We start from the raw sequence: 26,178 nt of genomic DNA, 5'->3' as shown, positions 1-26,178 counted from the left end.
TACTATATGGTTCAGCGGGCAGGAGAAGCCTTGCTTGAAATGAATGTGGAGCATTGGGTTGATACCACAGTCACAATTTTGTCAATTTTTTCTTCAAACGCCAACCTTTTTCAAACCAAACTGGATGAAACCAAGCTAATTTTGAACTATTCCAAATTTTAATTGAGTGCATATTGGCTGGCTGACTTTTAAATGAGTTATGTATTAAAACGTTTGGATTGAAATAATGCTTTGTCATGCACTTGGGGTTGGTTCACATGCTATGGGCCACAAAACCAGTGGGGGGTGCTCTTTCATATTTCTAAGTGAATGCTTTTATATATATATTCAATACATGGTTGAGTAACTATGTGAATAAGGATGTCTGTCAGGATTAAAAGTGATCTTTCTATTGCTTGAATCAGATAAGACGAGACAAAGACTACATTATCTTCTGATGTATCAAAACAACTTCAGTCATTCAGCACACATATACTGAAAGTGTATTGTCAACACAAAAACCTTGCTTGCTGTTATTAATGACTTAATATTCCTTATGATAATATTATTTTGACATCAGACGCATAACCATCTTCATACCTTGTACTAACTAGGTGATAGTAACACTAAAATAACATTAATAGTCAAATGGAAATTCACAAAAATTGGTAACTGACAAGTGATTATCTACAGAAGGAGTTTTACATAACCACCTCTTGGAGATTAAAAAAAATATATATATTACATTATGCACCAAAGAACTAGTACAAAAGAAATATACAGAAACTATCAAAATGTAAACAATAAAAAAATATTGTAAGTCTAGCTATAAACACAGGCTACATGTTAATATTCTTGGATGGTTGATATGTCTTAAAACCTATGTGGGATTAGTGTTACAAACGTAAACATTTAATGCTTTTAAATTTGTTCGAAGGTTCAATACATTTGTTTGCCGATTAAGAAACAAGTTACATGTCAGGCTGTTTAATATTTCCATAGACTACGGTAAGTACAATTCTATGTAGTTCGTTATTCTGAAAAAGTTAAAAATGAATTGGTTTGCATATTATTCCCAGTGAGTTACAAGTGCTTTTTGTACCTTTGTAATCTTCTGAAAATCCGACACCATATTTTAGGTTTTACCTAAACAAGCAGACACAATCCAGAGTTCCATGGAACTCCACACCCTGTTTTCCGGGGACCCAGAATTCCAGCCCTTCCACGCTGCTATTACGTTCCGTTCGCAGGCAGGAGCTGGCAGTGGTGTTGATTCCTCTTTCAATCGGACCTTGATATATCTTTTCAACTGTCCTTGTAATAGAGTCGAACACATTTGATTTTAATTGGAATATTTTGAAGCAGCGCGTAGGCCAATCGTCGTTTCCTAGCATTTTCGCGGTCTGTGTCTGGGGCAATGGTGTGACTTTAGTTTTCCTTCAATCCTTTCCACCAAGTTGAGAAAACATTCTAACCTGCGGTCTCTTCATAATTCGAGCTCACGAGCCAGCTACATGTTTCATCCGGCCAGTTTCAAAAGTAGCTGGTTCCGGATGTTTTTTACCCATTTCTTAGGGAAGTATTAAACTTCTTCATTTGTCTTTGGGAGTGTGAGTCTATCGAAGGAGGTGGTCGAGGATATAAAACACGGATTTTCTTCGGGTTTCTTGAAGCCTGCAAACATTTGTTTTTGAAAAGTGATGGCCGAGCGGGGAGCACGGTCGCTCCTCTCTCTCCTCTGTCTCACCTTCTTCTTCCCTGCGACCACATATACAAGACATGCCGACAAAGGTAAGCTATAGATTCGCTACCTGTAGGCTACACTATGGTATAACAGTTAACACGTTTTTACAATGGTAGTTACAATGTATCACGTTCGACAAAGGAACAAGACATTGCAAAGCCCTGGAATGTAGTCTTCTAGTAACAGACATGAAGCATCGACTTGTAGCGCATAGGTCTCGGGCAATAGGAAGCTTATCCGGTAACCTTTTCGACAAAGGACTGAGACTTTGGCACTATTCAAGTATAACATTGGCTTGGCTTGGCTACTGTGCACATCACAAACTAATCTAATCGTAATTGGTTTGACATGTAGGCATTTTGTAGGTAAAGCTGGAAGACCGACTGTCCATCTTTTTAGAATCAGTTTTGTGCTGTGATTTGTAAATGCAGTATTATTCTCCATATTGGTCTTGTGGTGGTCAGAAAGGGTCTAATATGCTGTTTTTCAGTTTTTACACATGGATTTGGAAATATTTCCCAGACCCCAGGTCAAATACCTACTTCTGCGTTGAGTACAAACGATATTGTATCTGTATGCAAAGTGGAATATCATTTATTGATTTAGCACAGGTTTTTTCTTTGGTAACCGTTACTGTCTTGAAATGGCAAGAACTTTGATCTAGAAAACCACAAACTTAATGACACTCACTTGAGCTTTCTGTCAAGCAATGCACTAGCATCATCAGTCCACAAGACATTTCATTACCTGGGTGTCAATACATGCTTAGCTGATGGATAATCAGTAGGCCTACACAATTAATTTGCTGCTGAATCTAGCTAATTGTGTTAAACGTTTGTGTGAGTCTTATGAAACCAAGTTGGATACCACCTAGATTTGGTAGTAGTCTGCTCTTTGTTAATACTATAGTCAACTGAGGTGAAGGCACTTTCCTTCCTATTACAACCTATACTTGAATCATTTTAGGTGCTGAGGTCAGGACACTGAGTCCATTGGCAAGCTTTAACGAGGATAAAGCACATGCCTTTATCAACTGCTGATCACCACAAATTCACACCATTCATTGCCTTTCACAAAGATCTACTCTTTACATGCCCCTGCCAACAGTGTGTAGCCTATTGGTTGGGAAGGAATAGGCTGTGGTTGTGCAACTGCATACAATTTCCAGCAATAAACAATGTTGTGAAAAGCAGAAATGCCTGTAATGCTTTTCAAGCTTGTTTTTAAGATGTTGAAAAAATGGAGGGGGCCTCATCTAGCTTTTGGGCTCTCTTGCGTGAGGAAGGTGATGAAAGAGCCTCTCCTGCATGAAAAGCACTCTGCAGTGGTGGAAGGGAAGGCGAGTGAAAAAAGCCCCTCCTAGACTTTGCTGGAGTTCAGTACAAAAGAGAGAGATGGGGGTAGGGTGGAACGGCCCGACTCTGTCTGGAAAGTAATAAAACCAGGAGATTAAGGGGAGCGGGGAGTTCCTTTGGGAGCTCTGATTGATTCCAGAGAATTGGACTGGGACCTACATGCAGGAGAGAGTCTCAAATTACTAATTGTGGGGTCCCCACTCACTGAAAATATCTGTTTATTTGAAACACATTGCTCTGAGGTCTTGAGACTTTGCAATAAGAAATAGATAGAACCTGTCTTCATCAAAGTTGTAGTCAAACTATTAGCTTGAATTTCAGTTATTTTTCTTTTATTTGGTTTCTTCTACCATAAGCACTTTTTTTCCCCAGGAACAAACTGAAGGAAAACTTTAACATTAGACAGTTCATCATCTAATACCCTTTGCTTTAATGGCGGGGAATCTTTTCTGTCTTAAGTTTAACTTGGTAACTGTATTTTTTGTCAGAGGTTTATTAGCATCGATTTGGATTCCCCTTTATCTTTGTAATCCCCATAGCAGGGAATTGTATGCTTTTAGTTTCCCCGTGGACAATGCAAATAACTTACTGACGTGTGTAAACATTTGGCAAGTCGCTCTCAGCTTCCACAAACCACACCTGAGGGATTCACCCCCTCTTAAGACCACCTTGGCTGCAGCAAAGCCCAACTTATAAACAACAACCATTTTCTTTTTTCCCACCTAATTTTCAGGTAAGCAAAATCACTAAGACCCCCAATGTACTGGTATTGTGAGATTCTTTCAGGGAGACGATTATGGTATAAGGGTCTGACAATGGTGATTTTAGGCATCATTATAGGCTAATATTGATTGCAACCTTCAGTGACATTTTAGAATGAAGACTTTGAATGTGTTCTCAAACACCAATGAATCAACCCCTTAAAATGGTGGGGTGGTTCCCTCCAAGTCCCCATATTTTTGGGATAAAGCTAGCTATCTCATGGGGAACTCCCATCACCTGCCGTCTTGCCGATATATCAAGCTGTTTACTGATCTCTTATTTATGGGCTCCAATTGCTCATAAAGTCCTAATGACCTCTTTCCACTGAGTGGGATAATTGTGCACGTTGCCAAGTGTTTGATTCATCTGCTTTGCTAATGAAACCACCCTCATTAGGAGAAACTGGTGGTCTCCTATGGTCAGGGGTGGGGAAGGTCGAGGTATTGCTGCACAGCGTCTAGCCTAGTCCTCAGCAAAAATATAGGAATGGAAAGTTCAGCAGATGAGACCGATGGTGAAGACGTCCGACTGCTTTCCCTTTGTTTCTAATTGCTATGTTAGCATTCAAAATGGGTTGCTCAGTATCACACAATCTTGTCTTCAGCATGTTAAATGGCAACAGTCGTTAGTTATAATTTACAATATCTACTGCAGCAGTTTTGTATTTAGTAATTGGCATGAGAAGATCAATATCTCCGGGATGAACGGCAGCTAATCAGCAATATCATCTTAATTATATTGGTGATGTTTTACAATGGTAATGTTTTTCCACAAACTGTTTGCACCTCCTTTCAAGTGTCATGTTTTTTACATTATTTTCTTTATTACCAAAATATTAAATATCAGCCTGTTTTGCTAATTGCCTCATTTGCAAATTAGGTCTGCAAACCAAATTGGGACTTCATTGGGAGGATTTGGCTCAGATTGAATAGCACTACAGACAGCCATGCATGTTGTAGGAATTGATTAATTACTGAGAGTTTATTTTATTACATTTCATTTACATTTATTCATTTAGCAAATGCTCTTATCCAGATCGACGTACAGTAAGTACAGGGACATTCCCTCCAAGGCAAGTAAGGTGAAGTGCTTTGCCCAAGGACACAATGTCATTTGCACAGCTGGGAATCGAACCGGCAACCTTCCGATTAATTGCCCGATTCCCTAACCGCTCACCCATCTGACCCCCTTTCTAACCCATTTTTTGGCACTGTGTAATAACATATATAGAGATCTTTAGATGCACCTGGTGAAAATACACAATGAGCACATTTGTACAAATGGTTCATTAATGTTTCACTTTGAAATACTTATCCCAGCATTCAAAGCTTTTCAACAGTGTACTGTAGAAAGCTCTACTGTGGAAATAAGGTATTGAAACCACCATTTTATGGCTTCAGCTTCCCAAATAAATCTTTAATTCTTTCTGTTAGCCTTCTGGCTTGGACAAAAAGTATGCTGGCTTCATTGATTCTCAACTATAAGATGACAACACAGTTTAAAACCTGCTGAAGTTGTTTTGAATGTCCCCTGTGTTGCCCGACTGAACGAACCCGTCAGCTTTTTGAATAGTGACAGCCTGTAAAGGCTGGCTAGCCGCTCAACAGGAAATAGAGGGATGGAGAAAGAGGGCTGTTTCTAGTGGATGGAAGCCAGCATTCTCCAAAGCCTGGACCAGATCATCGACATGGCTTCCATTCACCCCTGCTGAGATAAAAGAGCCACTCTTTCTGAGCTGTGATGTCTCATCCTCCAGTGGTATGGCGCAGTGTACTGATAAACATGACCAGCGCATTGCTCTCCTTCCTCCACACCACCGCCCACCAGCGCCAACTTGTTTGCCTCCTTCTCAGATTCTGGTTAGCTTTCAAAGTCCTTCAAAGACTTCTTAAAATCTAATCTGTTGCTGCTCTTCCTAGTTTAGTTGTTTTCCCTGATGTTTGTCAGATGCGCTTTGAGGTTTTTTAATGCTTCAGTTTTGTTATTTCTCTGTACGGATGTATCTAAATGTACGATTTCATACAATTCACAATACTGGGGTCACGGTATGCTTTTTTTTTTTTTTTTTTTTTTATAAAATTCGTTTTTGTAAGCATTTTTTTTTATTTTTTACATATTACGTATTGCTTTAGGATAGCATCCTCTGCTGTTTCTAAATCATTTTCATCTCACCGATTTAAATGATCACATTTGTACAGCGAACAAACTGCCTCTGAAAGTATTGTTACATTCCTATTTATCTGAGGTCTCTAAATGCATAACACTTACTGTAGCTAAGTGCAAAAGGCTACCTCATACATTCCTCTAGACGTTTGTAATTGTGGATCTTTCATGGGTTATTAGATCGGAGGTATGTGGGATGGTGGCAGGGGCTGGCTACATAGGGTTTTATAATGGAACAAACAAGAATGCTCGATTGATGAACCATGACCAAATAAATATTGTAACCCCTCAGTTCCCTCCCGCCGTTCTGAGAGCAGCATGTGTAACTGCCATGCTAAATCACATGGAGAAACTATTGGAACAACAAGCAACTAGCCCTTAAGGAGCATGTCATGTTCTGCAACAGGCTTCATGCAAGACTGCGGACGCATCTGTGATGGATGCTTTCTTGAAGAGGATAATGTTATCATGTCCTTTATTGTTTACAAAGACAGAATCCAAGATTTCCCATCCACCTATGTGCAGAAGCAATGCATTCTTTTCCTTACAGCCCAACTGTATAAAATGGTGGATGTGTACATCAATCTAAAATACGAGCTGCAGATAGATGTTTTTTGAAGAGACAATATTTTTATTTCCTTATCCCTTGCCTGGCATTGAAGCTAAATTGTTTGAAGGAATTAGCTTTGTGGACATTCCAAAACCCTATTTCTGCAAGCTTAGCAGAACTGCAAGGACTTTTGCCTCAAATTTTCCTCAAACTTTTTTTGGTTCTGCCCGAGCTCCTGCCGTGGAGTCTCCTGCCAATGGTGGCAGCTGCAGAGGATTATGACACATGCAAGCTGTGCTCGTCAGTGAAGTTTGGCCTAACGAGAGAGCTAGGCCCAACTTACTACAGGGAACCCATTTATGGTCATACTCCGCAAGAAGGGAAAGGTTATTAAGGTGGGTTTCTTACAAACCTTGCTCCTCGTTTGGAACATTCATGTTTCAAAGCAGGCCTATGATGACACGTACTATGGATCCTCATTTGTGATGTCTTGATTCCACACACTCTACAGCTTTGTTTAAAACTTTGGTGTTACCTTGCATATAAAGAACGAAATATGTTCATTCCTTCATTGGTTACCCTTTTAGAGAGAAATACTTTAGGAAAAATAACGATTAACTAGGCAACACTATCACCCCATGTAATATTTCATTACTTATTTTGCAATTACCTCATATTCTACGTTTCCATTCTCATTAACTGTTACTCTAGAGCCCTTTTAATACATTTTAAGACTTTAAATCTCATCACTGACTGTGTGCTTTTTGCCATAAATAAAAAGACTAATATTCTTCTGGAAGCCATGATTAATAACCTAAATCAGATTCTGCCATACCTGCTGGAGTTCTCCACCCGCCACACATAAATTTTCTGCTGCTGGCTTTTTGGATGTCATCCAGGGTTTGGAGAATCATCTTGAATGCTAAGGAGTTAGTGGGAAGTTTGAGGAAGTGAGATCATAATAGATTCTGCACATGAAACTAGAATCAATAATACTTGCCTTTTCCCACTGATTTGGGGCTTGGCCATGCGTCAGTTTGGCCAGTGTAATTAGAACCTAGTTAACCCTGACCTAGTTTGTCAGAATTCTTTTGATGGGTTTGCTAGCCCTCTGTGTCCGAACAATAAAAGGGCAGCCCAACAGTGACCTAGATCTCAGACCAAATTAACTTGTATTGTTTCCCCCAAATCTTCCTCTTCACTTGCCTTTATACACTTGCCATGCACAGTGGTGCTGACTTACCATGTGTGCATGACCATTACACACACGTGCACACCGACACACACATATATATATACACACACATATGCACATGCGCACACACACGCGCACACAATCAGTCAAAGGAGCACTTCATAGGCTGAAGGGGTGTGGGTCTGTCAGTCACAGAGAGAGGATTGTTAAGGCTGCTCAAGCTAACCGCCTGCCGTCATCTTGTGCCTGGCCTGTGGCTTTTGGCAGCTTCAGTTACGAAGGGATGTGTGTACATTTGTGTGTGTTCTGCCTTCAGATGAACAGCTGTTTGTTTTATCAACAAGGTTCAGAGTTTTCCCATCTTTGCTGTTTCTCAAAATTAGTTTGTTTACCTGGTCTAGCAGAGGGTAGGCGAAGAGATGAGGTTGTTTTGACATTTTCATTTGGCTTTCGTTACAGATTTTTCTGGTGAAGCCAGCTAAGCTTGAAGTGTCATCTAGCATTGCACACAACAAAATTTTGCGAAAGGCAGGCTTTAATTGCATCACTTTGATTATACCTTTTTATAGGATGAGCCTCTTTTAGGCTGGGACAAAATTATAGATTTGCAGGCAGCTGCAAATGACAAATGAGAGAGATTGTTAGATGTGTGGTTTAAGCAAGTTGCTTTCAAACCCCATTTAAAGAGCTTTGATTTCTATAAGTGTGTTCCAGAAAGAATTTTTGAGGAGCCACAGATATGAAAACAGTTTCTCTCAACTTAACTAGAATACTTGACAAGAGTGGAGAGAGGGATTTTTTTGCTACTGCACATGTACAACATTGGTTAAACTTTTGACATCCATGGTTTACTCAGATTCTCAGTTAAAATAGGTTACCTGTGCAGGCGCTTCCTTGATGTTGAATAATTGGATCTTTAAAATAGTAAATGAGTTGCTGTGAATTTGTGGGAGCTGGTCCGGTATTTTTTTCTTTGATGTTGCCATGGTTTCTGGTTGAAGATTGTTTGTGTGATGCAAAAAATAACAAAATTCTGTCTTCATGTTAGATAAAGTTTATGCATTGTTTTGCAGAAAATATAAACCAAGACCCTTTTTGGGTTGATATGCAAGTAACCATATTCATTTTTCTCTTGTCTCTACTAGTGATATGGGTAGCTGTATACATTTTATTAGAAGCTAGACCTGATGGCGTCTGATGGCACAACTCTTATTTGGCATCTCATTGTAAAGTGTCCTTTTAAATCAGCATCCTGTGTCCTCTCGACCTCCATGTTTTGTTTAGATGTTGTTCATTGCTACCATGGCAACACCACTATTCATCCACGGTCTTCTGCAGTAACGTGTGTTTCTGTGTGAAAATCTGGCACTGAAATGAGTCTTTCAAGAGTGCGGTGTAGTATAGAGGGTTTTTTGTCTGCAGGAGCTCCTCTTTTGGCTTTGGTTGCTCCATTAGCTGCACTGGCTTTTCACCATGTTGTTAGAGCCTGTTTCTCCTCAACATTGAGCCTGCTAAAGCTAGTGGAAGTCAAGAGAGGCAGCTGAAATGGCAAAATTACAACCTAAGCCTCTTTAATATGCTGCCATTATGTAATGGCATTGACAAACTCTTTTGACTTTCAGGCCCCTCAAAACTGAAGGGACTTGCTCTCACAGCACCCCACTTCCATATTGTATTCCCTTTTCCTCTCGGCTCTTCAGAAGAATTAACAATGGACAAACATCATAGCTTTGCTGTAGAAAAGGAGCTCAGAAATGAATGTACTTATTCAGGTTCTGAAAAGTCACTGGCAGAGTAACCCCACAGTGAATGCTATGTCATATTTGATCCAATTGCAGTCCTGATAATTCTCCATTTTGTCCGAAGGAATTGATCTGGTCTTTCCCTAGCTTTAGGGAGAAGGTCTTAACAGGCTTTGTTAGCTTTGAATAACAGAAGAGTCCTCTTTGGGCTTGAAATTGCCACCAGGGGTTTCAAGGGTTTTTTAAGGTTATCTTGAGTCAGAAGGATCCTTCCCAAGGATAGTGCACATGGAAAGCAAGGCCAAGGCACTGTAAAATATTTAGATTTTAGTCAAGGTGACTTTTATTGTTGAGTTACATTTGAGTTTATTATGTACAGTGTTAAGAAAACTCAACTCAATATCTGGAACTGAAGATATAAAGACTTTTGATAATTTAAGATTGACTTCAGATTAGGATTAGCCCCAGTGCTTTATAGTTCAGTTCTTCACATTTCATGTTTCTAATCCGAGTGGTATTTCATCACATTTAGAGTTTACAATTAAAGGTGACACCAAGCTCCCGAATGGTGTGCCATATCTCTGAATGTTACCGTGTCCAAGATGATGTGCTCTCTTTGTTGTGACTGGGTAGTATGGCAGTCACAGTGCAATGCACAAGGCCCTATGTCAAAACTTCACCTTCCACCTACCCCATATTGTAGTACAACTAGGCATCATTCTTTTAGGGTGATGCAGCTGTATGGAAAGTCAGTGGAGCGTTGGGCAAGATATGACCTTTATCTCCAAAGTATGAGAGAGAGAGACAAGAGACGGAGATTGGAGGGCATAAGATATCAGTCGCTTTCTGTACCACCATCATAAGGTTCTGCTTCACTAAGGGATGCCAGTTGTACGAGGCTCCTACTCCTTAAACTACAAAGACCCCCCCACCTCTCCCCAGGACAAGCAATTTAGTGACAAACTCCAGTGTTGTAGGGAGGGGTGTGTGAGAAGAGGGCAGCATTCCAACATTGGGAGGGGGGCTCGGGGTAGGGAGCAGAGGGGGTGGGAGTAGGCCAGCTGTTACTGAGCAACCCTAACGAGGCTTCCTATCAAGAAGGCCAGAGGAAGAACATTAGTGACACAGACAGGCACACACACACTCAAACACAAACACTGTAATTACCTTTACACCGGCTCCTGAGGCAGAGTCTGCCATGTTAAGATATTAATGCACCCCATAAATGAAATGCAAAATTAAATTGGTCATCCTTTGTTTGTTGAAGCAGTTTTTTTAAGCAGGACTTTGTCAGATTCATAAACTATGGGGTAGTGGTAGGTAGAGCTATTTAAATGTAACATTTCCTTTTCCTGCATGGACATGTTGTTTTACCAATGCATCCTATTTGAACTTCTGTCTTATGGCTAGGACTTGTTCAGGTACTGTGGGTGGGTTGTGGGTCGGAGGGAAACTAAATAGATTTTCTGCTTTAGGGCTGCTTTCATACTCCATTTACCTAGAGTGGTCTAAATTAGTCCTGAGTGCATAAGCATGTCATTCAAGCTTTCAGGAAACCGGCTGAACAAATGCTCTCAAAATACAGGCACACTCTTTCTTGCACATTCTTGCACATTCTCTCATTATCTCAGTATGCACACACATACAATCGCTCATACAGATACACACACACACACACACACACAAACTACTTACATGTTCCTTGAAAGTCTCTTAGTTGCTGTATTACAGTCTTAGAAACACATTTTATTGTCTGAAACCAAGTAGTTTTTCTCAGTTGACCGGATCAGTGACTTCATACTGACTTCATATTTCAACTCACCTATATTTAATAGGTAACCATGTTAATGTGGGTATATGTAGTCCCATCAAATAGAAGCCCCAGTGTGTTTGTAATCTCTCTTCTTTTTCGGACTCTCATTTCCCCTCAGTAATCCGGGTCAGTATTTTGTTAGCTAGCAGGGCGCTATATTACGAGAGTGACTGAGGACTTAATGATGAAGCTCTCTAACCTCCGAACCCTTTCAGGCTCTAAATCATTGGGACCCGTTCTACTTACCTTGCCCACCCCCCCCACCCTTCCCCTTTCTTCCCCATATACCCCCCTGTGATACTGCATTCCCGGGCTGGCCGAGCAGTGTCCCTGGACTGGAAGGCAATGTCACGCACCCCCATCGGTCTGAAACAACCGCAGGACGCAGGGGGGGGTGAGGGGGTCAGGGGTTCAAGTGCTCCCTGTGGGCCGATGCCTAGCGACCGTTACAGGAGCCCCCTTGCTGGCTAAGTCAGTAATTAATTTCTAACGAGAAAGGAATTGCCTGGCCTGGTACCAGCTTACCCATTCGCAGTGCTTGTAGAAACGTCCGCCTCAGTCTTCAGCCCTCTCACACACACAGACTTCAAAGGGAAGAGGAGGACAGGCGCTCCCAGCTCATCCTCTCTGCCGGCTGAGGAGTGTTCTGTTCTGAGGAGAAACATTCCTCACATGCTAGTCTGGCTTGGATTGTGAGTTTTATGGGCTGTTTTGATAGTTCCGCACATGCCTAACTCTGCTTGTAGACAAGGAGTGTATTCCCTTTGCGAACATCACCCCATAACGAAAATGTGTGTGCGTCTTTGTGCTCGTCTTGGCGTGCTTGTCAGTTTGTCCTTTTTACAAGCAATGTCACAGAGAGCTTCACAAATGTCCATAGAGCTACATCTAACCTTAGACCCTAATTCAGGCGGCACTTCAGTAAAAAGATACAAATGCCTGTTTAATGATACATTAATGAATGTCCTGGTTTTGGCCCGTTTTGGTCAGTGCAGCAGTGGCCTGTGTTGATAAGATTTCCTGAGGGGAAACAATTGTGTGAAATGCAGGAAGCCATTAGGAAGACTGAACCTCACGTCTCTCCACTCTGAGTAAACAGTGCCCGAGCCTCCCCTATTTAGCCACCGTGAATGAGCTGAGCTCCAGTCATAATAAAGACAGGAAATGAACTGTAGTAACTGGGGAAAGTAGGTGCTCATTGTGTTTTTGTGGACTGAGGAGGGTTTGCCACAATCTACAAATGGAACATGTTTGTGAAGGAGAGAAATTCAGAAACAGAATGTATTTGTTTATTTATTTTTATTAGTATAATAATTTGTTATACTAGTCTAACATGACTCTATGCTTAAAGACTTCCTGGCCATAGTTGAAAATACACATATCAGTGTCTACATACCAGAGGTCTCCAAACCAATGTTTCCTGTTATTCATGATACCTTACAGGAAGTCAGGAACAAAAGACAGGTCTCCCGTGTGCAGGTATAAACCGTGCAGAACAGGCTGCATTCCTCAGTACTGTACTATTTACTATTTGCTTACCACACCTGGTGGCAACCTCATGGTGTATGTGCGTTTGTGTGTCTGACTCATTGTCAATGCTGTTACCTTAAATATCACCTTTGGGGCTTGAGTGAGGAAAGTTGTTCTGTCCTTGCAGTGCACTGCAGTGCATACCGTTGAAGCTCTAATGCTGCAGGAAACTTTTTTTAGAACCCAGAACTGAGTGACAGTTCTGCTTTGCCTTTTAGAAGCAAGAAGATTAGAAGGTTTGAGTTTAACATGGTGTTAAACTTGGTGTGGTGTTAACTAAGCAGTGCCAGAGCTAACTAAATTCTATCAAATAGAGGATCTAAATTCTTAATCAAGTTGAATCCTCAAAGTAAAAGATTAGAAGACTCATGTACTCGTGTAGGCTAAGTGTAATTGATATTCTTCCTGTTCTCCAGATTAAGTTAGCGGTAAGAAGATTAGCATTGATGATTTTTACAGATTAAATCCAGGAATTCAGTCTATCTCTCCAGTATTGTCATCTGCTTTATTACCCTGAATGTCTGCTCTACCTGAGATTTACTAGCACATGAAGAGGAAACCAGGCCAGATGAAACGATTACTCTGGAACCCCCACCCCCTCACCCCCTCACAAGGAAATGAGATGCACACAGGGCATCGCCAGTCACCGGGACATCAGTCCTGTATCCAATACATAGATTTTGGATCCTTCAGATGCAGCGTAGTCTTTCAGAGTGGAGCTTAATCAAGATTTTAAATCAAATTGACTGGAGGTAAAGCTATTCTAATGCAATGGCTGCTCTTGACATGTGTTTTTCCCCACATCTCTGCAAACGTTGTTCCAGATAGGAATGTTAATATATAGATGAGGCAATGAGTTGTTTTGAGTTGTAGGTAATAGAGAATTTGCAGGAAGTCAGACTGGCCTTTTTCCTTTGTTCCGTTGTAGCCAGCCCTCTGGCTAAACGCAGGCGATGTTCCACAGACAGATCACACTGTGCGCCGTTACAGATTCCACTACATCCCGTCATCCCTGGCAACTCATTTTGGAGTAGTTAAGTGATTTAGCATCTGTTTTTTATAGGGCCCCAGTGAGCCACAATGTCCACCCCCCCACCGCCCATCTCTGTCTCTCCCTGTGGCGGCTAGGCTCCTATTTTGAATTTCAATCAGCCTTGAATGTATTGTCGCGAGGGCCTATGTTTATTTGAAGGGGGATGGGGTGGGATGGAGTGGTGTGTGTGTGTGTGTGTGTGTGTGTGAGGGGGTGGGGTGCAGATGGGGGTTTGGTAGCTGGTAGTGTGTTTATATGGAATATTCGGCGTGACCAATGTGCAGCTCATTTGAGGCTCGTTGATGTGGCCCCAAAGGACACACGGCTTTAACTACAGCCCGTGGGCAAACCCTGCCTCCATTCTTCTTACACTTCTTCCCTCTAGACACCCCCTCACCCCCCACTGTACCTCAGAACACAGTCAGCACAATCAATAACAACCTCACCCTTGCCTCTTTCCCCCCATCTCCTTCTATTCTTGCTCATCTATATTCACCTGTCATACCCTGCTTTCCATTCATCAACACTGCGTTTGAAGTCACTTCATCATTCTCTATCCAACGAGACCCCCCCCACCCCCACCCACCCCAAAAAACCTTCAGTTTGTGTAATTGTGTTAGATTCTCCAAGGTGGCACTGTTATCCTCCCCCTCCACCCATCTTCCCCCATCAACTGCCACAAAGCCAAAGACCTGTTCTTGAGACCTTAACATCTGTATAGTGTTGTAAGCATCTTGACTCGAATGCAGTCCCTTATTTCCACATTATATTGATATAGTGACAGATCATTGGTCTCTCATTGGATTCACAATGGCAAGGAGAAGGATCTCTGTGCTGGATTAAGTCGAGTTACCAGTTTGATACCACTGTTACCCAGGGGCGTAGCCAGAATAATATTTTTGGGTAGGCCTAGAAAAATATGGATAGGCATCTTTTCAGTTTTTTTTTCTCATATACTTTGCGATGTGCACCCGGTGCATAATTCTTCTGAGATATTTTCGGTTTTGGGTAGGCCTTAGAACAAATTGGGTAGGCCTGTGCCTACCCAGGACTACGCCCCTGCTGTCACCTGATGGTTCCCCTGGCTTTAAAAGATGTATCCTCCACAATAAGAGAATGGACTATGAGAAACAGATGTATTGAGAGAGGGAGGGAGGGGGGGGGGGTTGGAGGGATTGTGGGAACTGCATAGTGAGCGAGTCCCTCTTTGGCAATTACGCACATGCTACAACCTTCAAGGCCACATTAGATCTCTTTCTCCCATCCAGCGAGCTGCCATTAATAATAAATGCAGCTCCCTCTCTCTCCATTTCTCCCTCTCTCGGCTCCCCCTCCCCCAGCCCTTCCAGTGGTCCCCTCTCCTCCCTCCATGCACCTGCCCATCCCCCTGTATTTCAGCTGTGAGACCGCCAGCTAGCAGACATGGCAGGTGTGCATCCCTCATCACACAGACCACAGCCTGTAGCTCTCCAGCACACTGCCAATCCAACCAGTAGCCACCTGCCTGTGGAATCAGTTGCATTAGCATACACATACGTCCTTTCTTATGGCTTCTATTGAATGCTTGTTCCTTGAAATCACTGCTTAATCTTGGACATGAATGGTTTATAACTTTTCCATTTAGACTCTATATTATTCACCTAAATGGCTGTTTTCTTTGAATACGCTGAATGTACTAGTAGACCTCAAACATGGATTAGATCACCAAACAAAACCAAGACATTGGTTTCCTTTTTTATAAAAATATTCTTTGTTGCTGGTTAAGGCCTTAACACAGGAGCCCGGGTTTGATTCCAGACTGGGCATTTTCTGCATGTCCTCCCTCTCTCTTTCTCCTTTACATTTCCTGTCTCTCCACTGTCACTATCACAATAAAGCTGAAGTAAGCAAATACAAATATCTTAACAAAAAGATAGCTCGGAGGTCAGCCGTGAAGACAAAGGGCGCTACACATGGTTTATCAGAAGGATCTGGACTTTGACGCGTGGGCTCAATTTTATTGTATTATTTTATTGCTAGTTTTTGTATAGTTAGACATCATATTTATTTTTTTAGGATTCCTATATGTTTAATGTATACACTTTCCTGCCAAAGCAAATTCCTTGTCTGTGCAAACTTTCATGGCAAATAAAACCCATTCTGATTCTGAAGACATGCTCTTTGCTCTCCCTGTAGTGACCATCTGGTCCTGATAGTTTACTAACTGTTTAAAACAGACATTCTCTTATCCCAGGTTTATCATAAGGGAAACAGTCTTGAGAAACTTAGATTAACTGAATTCAACTGGTCCTCAATACAGGCCATGGACAAGTTACCAACACCCACATTGAGCACATTATTGGACACACTAGCAAAGGACGGTGGGTTCATAAGGTTAAATGTATTTGTGAAGGCAATTTATTCCTGACTAAATGCTTCTCAATGCAGTTTTAAGTCATGTTGTTCCACACAGCACTGATGCAACTAAAAGGTAGGATGACACTAGTGGGATCTGGCATAGTAATAATGTATGTAAATGACCACTGCCCTAACTGTCTTCAAATAGGAAAGAAAGGACAGTGACAGGGCCACGCCGGCTTACTTAAAGGTTTATTATGGTGAACTACTGCTGGTGCTCCAAGATGGAGCCACAATGGGCAGCATACAAAGCATGCATGCATACAACCATTGCTCCAATGGAACTGGCAAGTCCCATTCACGGCCAGCAAAAAGCCTTCTCATTTGAAAATGAAATATGATCTGACCTTTAGCCTAACTAAAGCCAACAGCATGGCTGCTAATCCAGATTGCGATGTGTGTGTTATGCTGCAAACAGAGTGTGTGCCTAATGCAAGCCCCCCAAAAATGTGTACGTCTAAACATGAGCACGGCGGTGTCAATGCTTAGTTGTTGCATCTATCGGTATTTGTTAGCTTTCTCTCTGGAGAGCAACCTCCTTTCTGCCCTCCAGGCCTCCCCTCTCTTCCTCCCTGGGGCGATCCGTCTTCCTGTCATCCTATTGATCCCTGGCTCTCATTAATATGGAGAAAAGACCATTGAGCCGGAGATGGGAGGGTTGTTGCTGTTTGACATTGAGGAGGTGTGTAAATAGAACAAGAATAATTTATCTGGCCATAATATATGGAGAAACTTGGCTGTTCTCTTCCCCCCCCCCCCCCCCATCCCCCCCACCCCCTTTCTTGCAGCTAACCACAGGACACTTGTTTGATTACGGCTCACAAACATTAAAGTACCAGGCTATTAGTTTGTGATGTTACACTGTGTAAAAGAGAGTGTCTCTGTCTGTTTTTATATGTCTGCTGATCCGCGTCAGTCGTTTGACCTTAAACAACAGAAGCCTTTTAGAGGGCGATGCACCACGCAGAAACAAGGGACTCGCAACGCTCCGTTGTCCCCAACCTCTCTTCCAAGTGTAAGTTTAGGATTATATTTCAGCTCGCAAACATAAACAATCTTTCTGTTGAATTGTAAGACTCAAGCATACATTTGCTTGCTTATGCTAAGTCAGCCTAAGCAGAATATATGAATAGCATATCCTTTACCTTACTATGTCTACCTGCCTCGGGGGTGGAATGACGCCCCTCTCTCTTTATAGAGGACATATTCTCAGAAATCCCCTAAATTGAATGTGCACAGTTCAGGAAGCAGAGATGGCACGTGTCCCCCACTCTCTTCAGATGTTGGGTGTTTATTTGCATTCATATGGGCTCTGTTTTGCACCATATGGTCATGACGCAGTCATGGGATACCCAACGAATCTGCTGTTTTTATTAGATTTTATCCACATGGCAGCTGAATGCTTGCCTGCCTTATTTGTTTTTAGACTTGATAAAAGTAGGAAATGGTTTTTCAGAATTTTGGCCTAAAGTGTAATACTGTAAAACAGACATTGCTCTCTCCTCGCCTTCTATTTTATGTTCAAATAACCATTTTCAAACTGTCACAGGAACTTCACGTTTCACATATATTTCAAACAAAGGTCCTCAGAAAAATACTACTGTTGTCATGAATGAAGGTTGTTGAAAACAGATTTAAACTCCTGAAGAAGGCACCTCTCACAAAGGAGCCATTTACCTAATTAGAAAAGGCGTAGGGTCCAGATACACTTGTTTACCTGTTTTTTACCTTTGTGAAAATACTCATGTTCCCTTGTGCCACTGATATCCACCTTTGTAAAACATCTGCCCTTTGCCACTCCCAGTCCCCACCCCTCCTGTAATAATGTGTTAGTGAAGCAGGCAGCATTGAGGAACTGTCCATTAATAAGCACTATGCTTAGTCAAGTGGCACAGGGAGCAGTGAGGGCAGACTCACCCCTGAATCATTACGCCTCATCCACTGCCTACTGGCCACTCAGCGACAGGTCGCCATGGAGACACCCTCGTACAGGGCGAGCAGGAGGGAGAGAGAGAGAGACAGCAAGGCCGCCGCAGACGGCCATTAACTGCCTATTCTCCAGTAATTAGTGACTATTTCAATGGCTTCCAGTAAGGGCCAAGGGAAAATGGACTATGGGCTTAAAAGATGCATGGAGAAATGGTGCCTCCCAACAAAAGAGGCGCGGATAGGTTCGGTTCAGTTTCTAACTTTTCTCTGTCCTCTTGGATAATTGGGTCTGTCACCATTTAGATAAGGTGGCTCCGTGTAATTGGCTCTGTGCCAAGTGTAAATTGCCATTTCTGCATTCATTTGATGGATCTGAATGGGATATATGGCAAAGTGTCTCCAGCCAATAGTCTGTATTCATGGCAGATATATGTATGAATTTTGCATACTTGTCACACAAATTACCAAAGTTATAAAAGGTTGTCACATAGAAGAAATGCAGCACTACAAACTTTTAAAGGCCCAGCAACATCTATCCCCTCTGGACTCCCCTGTCCTCCCCCTCGCTTTATACACACATGCACGCATACACACCACCATCCATAACCCTTCCCTCTTCTGTTCCAGCAGACTGAAGCCTGAGTGCATGCACACACAGACTCACACACACACAAATCATTGGCACTGTTTAATAATGCATAATACTGTGACAGTGTTTCTGTACGTGTTTCCTAGCACATGCTAAGCCCTCTTGAATCAACACACCTTTATCACAGGTTTATGCACTTCAGAGACAAACTAGTTTCACGTGTCTGCGTAGAAAATAAAATGACAATGCCTTCTAACAATATGACAGAACTGAAAATAAGTCACATGGTGCCGGAACAGAATGCATCCACTGGCAAACATATCTTTCTGAATAGATACAGGGAAGATGTCAGATAGCAATGCCTGTTCCATTTAGCCTTTCCGAAAATGTCATCCTTTTCCTCATCTCATGTCCAACTGTGTCTGCTCCATATAACTTCCTCCCTTCCAGGCTCACCCAGTCGGTTTTGTCCACAGATGTTTTCTGTCTGATGCCTGCTCTCCCCGTCTTTCCACCAGCATCTATCTATTCTGTTTCTCGCACTGCGGAGACCTCATCTGTCTTTCTCTCCTTCCCTGGTCTCTCTCTCTCCTCCTCTTGCTCTGTGTGTCTCTCTCTGCATCCATACCTTCTCTCTTCCCCCTCCTCTACACTTTTTTTTTCCATCCCTCCATCAGAGGGTATGACGGCTGTGACGTGAACATTCCCGGCCAGGCTGGCCCTGGTGTTCATTGGGTGGCATGTAGGCTCTTATCAGCACCAGACAATGTCAAGCCTCAATTAATTTAGTAATTAAAGGAATCCCTCCCCCCCCCCACGCCACTGGCATCACGCCGAGCAGAAGCTGAAAACGGGTGTTAGCATACCTCCGCTCACACACGGCCCTGCGCTGTTTCTCTGTACAGACAGATGGACACGCATGCGCACACCTGTCTCTCTCCTTCTCTCTCTGTCACGCGCGCACACACACACACATACGCAGACCAGCGTGCTGGTGCAATCCTTCCTCTGACATCTATTTGCATTCTAATGACACCGATAAATCCCACCATGTAATGATCATGTGAACTTTCACCTCCCTCCCCCTTGCCTGGTCTGCTGGCCTCCACGCTCTGTCTGGTTGGAGATGCACTGGGAGGGAGGGAGGGAGGGAGGGAGTGGGAGGGGCCATAAAGGCTGAGAGGCAGGGCTCAGCACTAAGGCAGAGAAAGATGGAGGTAGAGAAACGCATATGAAGAGAGGGTAAGACTGAGGGGAAAAAAATGGATGGATGGAAAAACAAAAGGCAGGGTTCCAAGAAAGAATGTGTGTGTGAGAGAGTAACAAAGAGAAAAAGGAGCAAAAAGTGTGTCCGAAAGCAAGCAAGCGAGGACAGGAAGTGGAGAGTGAGACAAGGTGTGAGAGACAAACTGAGAGGCAGGCTCAGAGAGCGGGACACAAGAAAAACAAGGTGAGAGAAGAAGGAGGGATGAAAAAAACACGCAATTGCCTTTCCCTCAATCCCATCTCCCCTCCCTCTCCCTCAGCCACGGTGTGGCCACACTGAAAGTGAACTGTAAAGCTTTGTGGCAAGACACGCCAGCTCATTTCCCGTTGAGAGAATGACGACTTCCCACCTGGCCCCCTTAGGTTCCTGCTCTCTTTCTCTCATTCTTTCTCTCATTCTCTCTCTACCTCCAACTCCCTCTCTTTCACTCCCTCTCTCACCACAGTGATTTTTTGTCTTTGTGAAATCTAGCCCTCTCGAAGAAACCAGACTCCTTTTGAACCATTTCCTGTCTGATTTGGAACTTAAGTGGGGGAAAAAAGCGGTCGTAATGATAGACTATGGTGGAAAAGAATATGCGCTTCACCACATCGCCGAAAGAGTTCAACTTTGGAGGCAGTGGTGAGAATTCATGGATTTCTGGGCCCATCTTTAAATGTGATGCTTTATGTTTTCACTTTTCTTTCGAGAAGGCATACACTACCAGGAAAAGACGTTCACTGAATTGTCTGCTGCCAAGTAGAACGTTTGGGGTTGCCCCTGTGTGTGTACTGTCCATCGTGCACCCCCCTGTCTCCCCCCTACAGAGTTAGGGGGATTGGAAGAGAACTTTCCCATTAAGAGGAAACCCTGTTGTCTGGACCACGGCACGACCACGGCACCTCCCCCCCCTACCCACAGTTTTGCTACCATCTCCCTATACCCCGGTGCCTGCAGATCTGTCTTGGCACCGGTCACGACTCACCTTGTGCTGTCTGCTCAGTGTTGTGTGAGGATCTCCTCTCCCCCCACCTTCACTGGCCACCTCCAAGGCCCTGTCATTATCGGGATCTTCCCCACTGTCTTCCAGCTCTTTCATTCCCTCTCTCTCTCTGCGTCCTCCCCACCCTTGCCCAAGGGGCCCCATAAATATCATTTCATCCAGCGAAGCTGCTGACATGCAGCAAAGGGGCATGCAATAAATAATTAATTCCCCCTGTTCAGACCTCCCCCCCCCTGTTTAAGATATCAGAGTGTGTGTGGCTGGAAGTGTGGCGTGTGTGGAAGGGAGGGCCGGTCAGTTGAGGCTACTCTGAAGAGCAAAGAACCCAGTGGACCCAGTCTTATCAGTCTGCACCCTCACGCTCCACTCTTTTACTCACTACTCATACAGTAGTTGATTCCTGATGGCCATCATTGGCCCTAAAAGCCCCCAGTTTCAAACAGCCTCCTTTATGATTTATTGATGATGGCGACCTGGGTTATTAATGCCAATCATCTCAGTCAGCATGTGCGGCTGAGATGACAGCCGAGCTTGCCAGCAAGAGGATAGGGGCAAGGGAGGCGAGGTGTGCAAACACCATTACCCAGAGTGAACACGGAGGACTATCTCCAATAGGTGTCGTCTATGTCATTAGGTGCCACTAAAGTGTTCTGCTTTGGTATTTGCGTATTGGTCCTGCGCATGTCAAAAGTGTGTATTTTTTGGTGTGTGTGCACAGCTTCACCTTTTTGGCACTGCTGAGCAGCTAGGTATGAGCTCATTAGCTAGTCCTGTGTGCAGCCCACAGCCCCTATCCCAGCCTCTACCCCAGCCGTTACGCCAGCCCCTTACGCCAGCCCCTACCCCAGCCCCTATCCTAGCCTCTACCCCAGCCGTTACGCTAGCCCCTTACGCCAGCCCTTACCCCAGCCCCTATCCTAGCCTCTACCCCAGCGGTTACGCTAGCCCCTTACGCCAGCCCCTACCCCAGCCCCTATCCTAGCCTCTACCCCAGCCGTTACGCCAGCCCCTATCCTAGCCTCTACCCCAGCCGTTACGCTAGCCCCTTACGCCAGCCCCTACCACAGCCCCTATCCTAGCCTCTACCCCAGCCGTTACGCCAGCCCCTACCCCAGCCCACACCAGCACTAAACAAATCCCCAATAAGGTAATACACTCGATCAAATTAGATGGCCTATTGTTTGGATTATTATTTTCTTTTTCAGGGCATTGATTTTCCATGAAAAGAGATGATGAGATGAAAATACATTCGCTTGAGAATGTCATGCTGCATCAAAATATAATTTGTCTCAATTCTGATAGGTTTGCTACTGGAAGCAGAAATCCCCTGTACAGGTTTTCTTCTTTATAATGGCATCATGCACATAGAGCACCGTATAAAACAGGTACAAACAATGTTAGTAAATGATACACATCTGTTGATATCTATACACACACACAGTCTAACTGTGGGCTTTCTACCACTGGTTTTGGAAGCTAGATCCTCGCTGACACATCCATCTGGCGTCCAAACCAAACCCTTTAATCAGAAGTACCATTGTAAGAAAATGGTGGACTAACTGAGATAATGGAAGTGGCATTGTGGCTGGAACAAAGCAGGGCCTCTAATATCTTCTCTCTCATGTTTAGGCGTTCCCCATCCCTAATGGATGGGAAAGTAGAAGGGATTTGATTACGCGAGGCAGCACTTTTAATTGTATGTCCATGTACACACACAAGCATACACTTACCTCTTCTTGGTAGGGATCAGGATATATTATTTGCTTGTCATTACCATTAATAACTAACATGTTGTTGTGTTTTGTGGCCATGTTGTTTGCTTATTTGTGCATTCAGACATCATTGTGTAAGCCATGTTTTTATATATATATATATATATATATATATATATATATATATATATATATATATATATATATATATATATATATATATATATATATATATATATATATATATATATATATATATATAAATGGATGAATGATTTCCCTTTGGCTTGGTAATACAGGGTAATATGATCTGTACCTTAAGGGTTCATGTCTTGCTAATAATTTTAAGGCCTCAAACCTTTTCTGTTAGCTCTATATATAAACAAATCTTCAGACCCTAACCCTGGGTCCTTGTTTACCCCTAACTTAGGAAGAGGCCGACAGAGGCTTTCTGAAATGCCTTTCCATAGATTCTTTTTTAATCTAAAAATACTGCCGTCAATGATGGTGACAATCAAGAGTCGGTCATGTGTTTTAATAGCAAATTTGTGACCGATTTGTTCAAAATTGTGCACCTGCTCCGAACTGGCCCTCAAACTGCTTTAGTGGAAAATGGGTACGAGACCTCACAGCCCAAGGCCAGTGTCCTTCCTGTGGAAAAACAAGGTGAGTGGTCTTCGAAGGATCAGTTTAACACCTAACAAAATTAACTTTCAACACTGTGTAGTAATATAATGTTCCCCTCCTGGAAGGTAGATAAATATAGGATGCTATTGAGGTGACCCTGTTACTATTAAAGGGGAACAAGAAACCATCGTGTCGGCTCTCCCCTCCCGTTATAGACCAGTAGCATACAGTGCCCTGTTGGCATGGCCCTCATAAGTCAACTTCTTCTTTGTGTAGTTCCTTAACTCACTGACTTACTGCAAAAGATGTAACCTTTTCAGTTTAGACCATTTATCACTCAATGCCCAAAAAGAATCTTAGAGCAGCTAATTCACACACCCTGGGTAAAGAGTAAGCAACAGAACAAACCTCTTATCAAGCTATACTTAACCGCCATTTGGGGAAAAAAGACCAAAACATATTCAGCCATCTTCCCCAGATGCAGTGTCAGTGTGCCTGGCTGGTTGGCTGGTTGGCTGGCTTTCTGACTGGCTTCCTCCAAATTGATGTCAGCATTAGCTTTGCAGTTTTGCCTTGGCCCCAAAAGCAGGGGAAATGAGTTCAGAGCGATGGCATGGTTCCTCTCTGTTCCCTCTCTCATCTTCTCCTGCACAGTGCTGGCTCCTGTAGGCTAGATTAACGCGGTTCCACAAACCCGCCTGTCTTAATCCTCAAACAGGATTGTTCTAAACCCTGATGAGGTAATATGGCCTGAACGGATTGTATCGGGGCACAATCGAGGCGGTGTAATGCGACACTGCAAATCTGGCTTTATTGTATTAGCGCGATTAGCCTGTAGCCTTCAAAATGCCCAGCTTTAAATAATGGTACTGTAACCAAAACATGCCTTATCGATTCTGTTCATTCATTTCAGCCTTGACGAGTTCACAAAAGTCAAGTATGAAGAATGTAGGTAGTAACTTTGAAATTCCTTTATGTACTTTATCCAGCTTGTCTTTTCTTGTATTTCATGTTGGTTAAGTGGTCTTGGTTTATTTATTTTTTTTGCTGTCTGAGCCGTCAAGCTCTCGGTTTTTCCTACTAAGCGGCATCCCAGAGGTGTTCATTCGATTGGAGAAAATGGTCTCTTCTCTCTCTGACAACTGTAGCTTCTTCTATTTTCTGTTTGATTGTTACATTTTCAATGTGTGACCTGGGAAATGTACAAGTAAATGGGTTGATGTACAGACCATGAAATGTACATCTAATGATACACCATCTATTTATGTGTGATTACTGTCTGTTCTTTGGGGGGGAAATGTGGTCAGATTGATAGGAAATGAGACACATTGGCTGGTTATTGAATCAGGTAAACTGAGTGTAAGGGTAAGCACCTTTCAACAGTGGAGCTGGCAGTCAGCGGAAGGCCCCAGGGCTCAGCATTCACAACACTCAAGTCATATTGATCGGCCTTCCTTCCGTCACACTAGTCAAACAATCTAACACCCCCACCACCACCACTTCCCTATGGTGTTATGAAACAATTAGGCTTTTGGTCATCGTTGTCATTATCACCAGCAGAACCAGTGCATGACCCTTGACCCTCATGTAGAATGATCGTCCCTCCCAGCAGACGTGAGCACTCATGAGTCTGGCCGTCTCTCGAGGGAGCGACCTCAGACCAGCGGCTGGCCGTCCTGCCTGCCAGAGGGCTGCATGGAGACAAAGGAACCCTGTACAGAACCTGTGACCCCCCCCCCCCCCGCACACACACACACACAATCCACCCCCAGACAACGCTGTGTCTACCTTGCTCTTGTATGCTCACCAGGAGGTTGGGGGGAGGAGAGGGGTTTAGGGCTGAATGGTGCAGACAGTGGGGGAAACGGTGCAGGAAATGAAATGCCTATCAGGAGGGGGGGAGGGGGGGGGGCTTACAGACCCTCCTCCATTCCCAAGTGAATCCTCCATTCCAGCCGTCCTTCCCCCAGGCTCAAAGCCACTTCTGTCTGCGGTATCTCCTCATGTATCGACTGGGGCTCTCCAGGAGCTGTCTGCCTGCCTGTCCCCCGCTCCCCGTCAGATCACAGCTAGCTTTACCAAGGAGCTTTTATTACACAGGAATCTCCCCCACACCCCCTCCCCAACCCACATCCCCAAGTACCCACTGTGGATATAGTCCACTTCTCTTTCTTCACGCGTACATTTTTTTGTTACATTATTTCGGCTTCCTCCTTTCCCCTTTTCCCCCTTTTTTCTTTTCTCTCTCAAGATCCCTCTTTTGAGCGCCCACACAATGACCAAAACAAACGCACTTCCTCCCGCACCGACTCTGTCACGGTCGTTCGCCGCCGTTGTCAGGTTGTATATGGAACAACACTGCATCCCCCCTCCACGCTCCACAAAAGTGGGGGGCCTACGGAAGCCAGGGGCTGTGTTCTGGGGGATTAGCAGCCCACACTAGGCTGCTGCATCCATTGTGTGGGGTGTCACGGCAATGTAGCGTGCCCATGCCAAGATGGGTCCCATGTGGTACTGACGGGGCTGAATGCGTGCCATGTTTGACCCGCTTCCTGGGTAAAGGCCATTCAAAGCACGCAAGCACGCACCTACCAAGGTTCTGATTCCTTTGTCTCCCCTGCCCCTATATATCTGGACAGTGTCCAATTTCTGGGACTGTATACATCTACCCTTAGTTGGAATTGTATACATGCATGCACAATGCCGACCTTGTGTGAATTTCCATGCATGAAACCCCTTTTGGTGGGGGAAAATCGGTCTTTTCCATTGCTATACTGCTCACGGCACCCTGTTCTATGGTGTGTTCACC

General features: G+C 43.6%; 1 protein-coding gene across 2 annotated transcripts in view; it reads left to right on the top strand.

The window, feature by feature from the left end:
* Positions 1-1,255: 1,255 nt before the first annotated feature.
* The window catches only part of neo1a (neogenin 1a), a 113,106-nt gene continuing 88,183 nt past the window's right edge, over positions 1,256-26,178 (top strand). For both annotated transcript variants that reach the window (XM_084682269.1, XM_084682271.1), the window contains exon 1: positions 1,256-1,770. In XM_084682269.1, coding sequence (XP_084538395.1) covers positions 1,680-1,770 — 91 coding nt within the window. In that variant the 5' untranslated portion in view covers positions 1,256-1,679. The remainder of the gene's footprint in view (positions 1,771-26,178) is intronic.

Source organism: Hypomesus nipponensis, chromosome 19 (genome assembly GCF_054491055.1).
Source record: "Hypomesus nipponensis isolate SF chromosome 19, ASM5449105v1, whole genome shotgun sequence".
Lineage (NCBI taxonomy): Eukaryota > Metazoa > Chordata > Actinopteri > Osmeriformes > Osmeridae > Hypomesus > Hypomesus nipponensis.
Note: the sequence above shows the minus strand (reverse complement) of the source record. Positions and strands in the feature narration are given on the sequence as shown.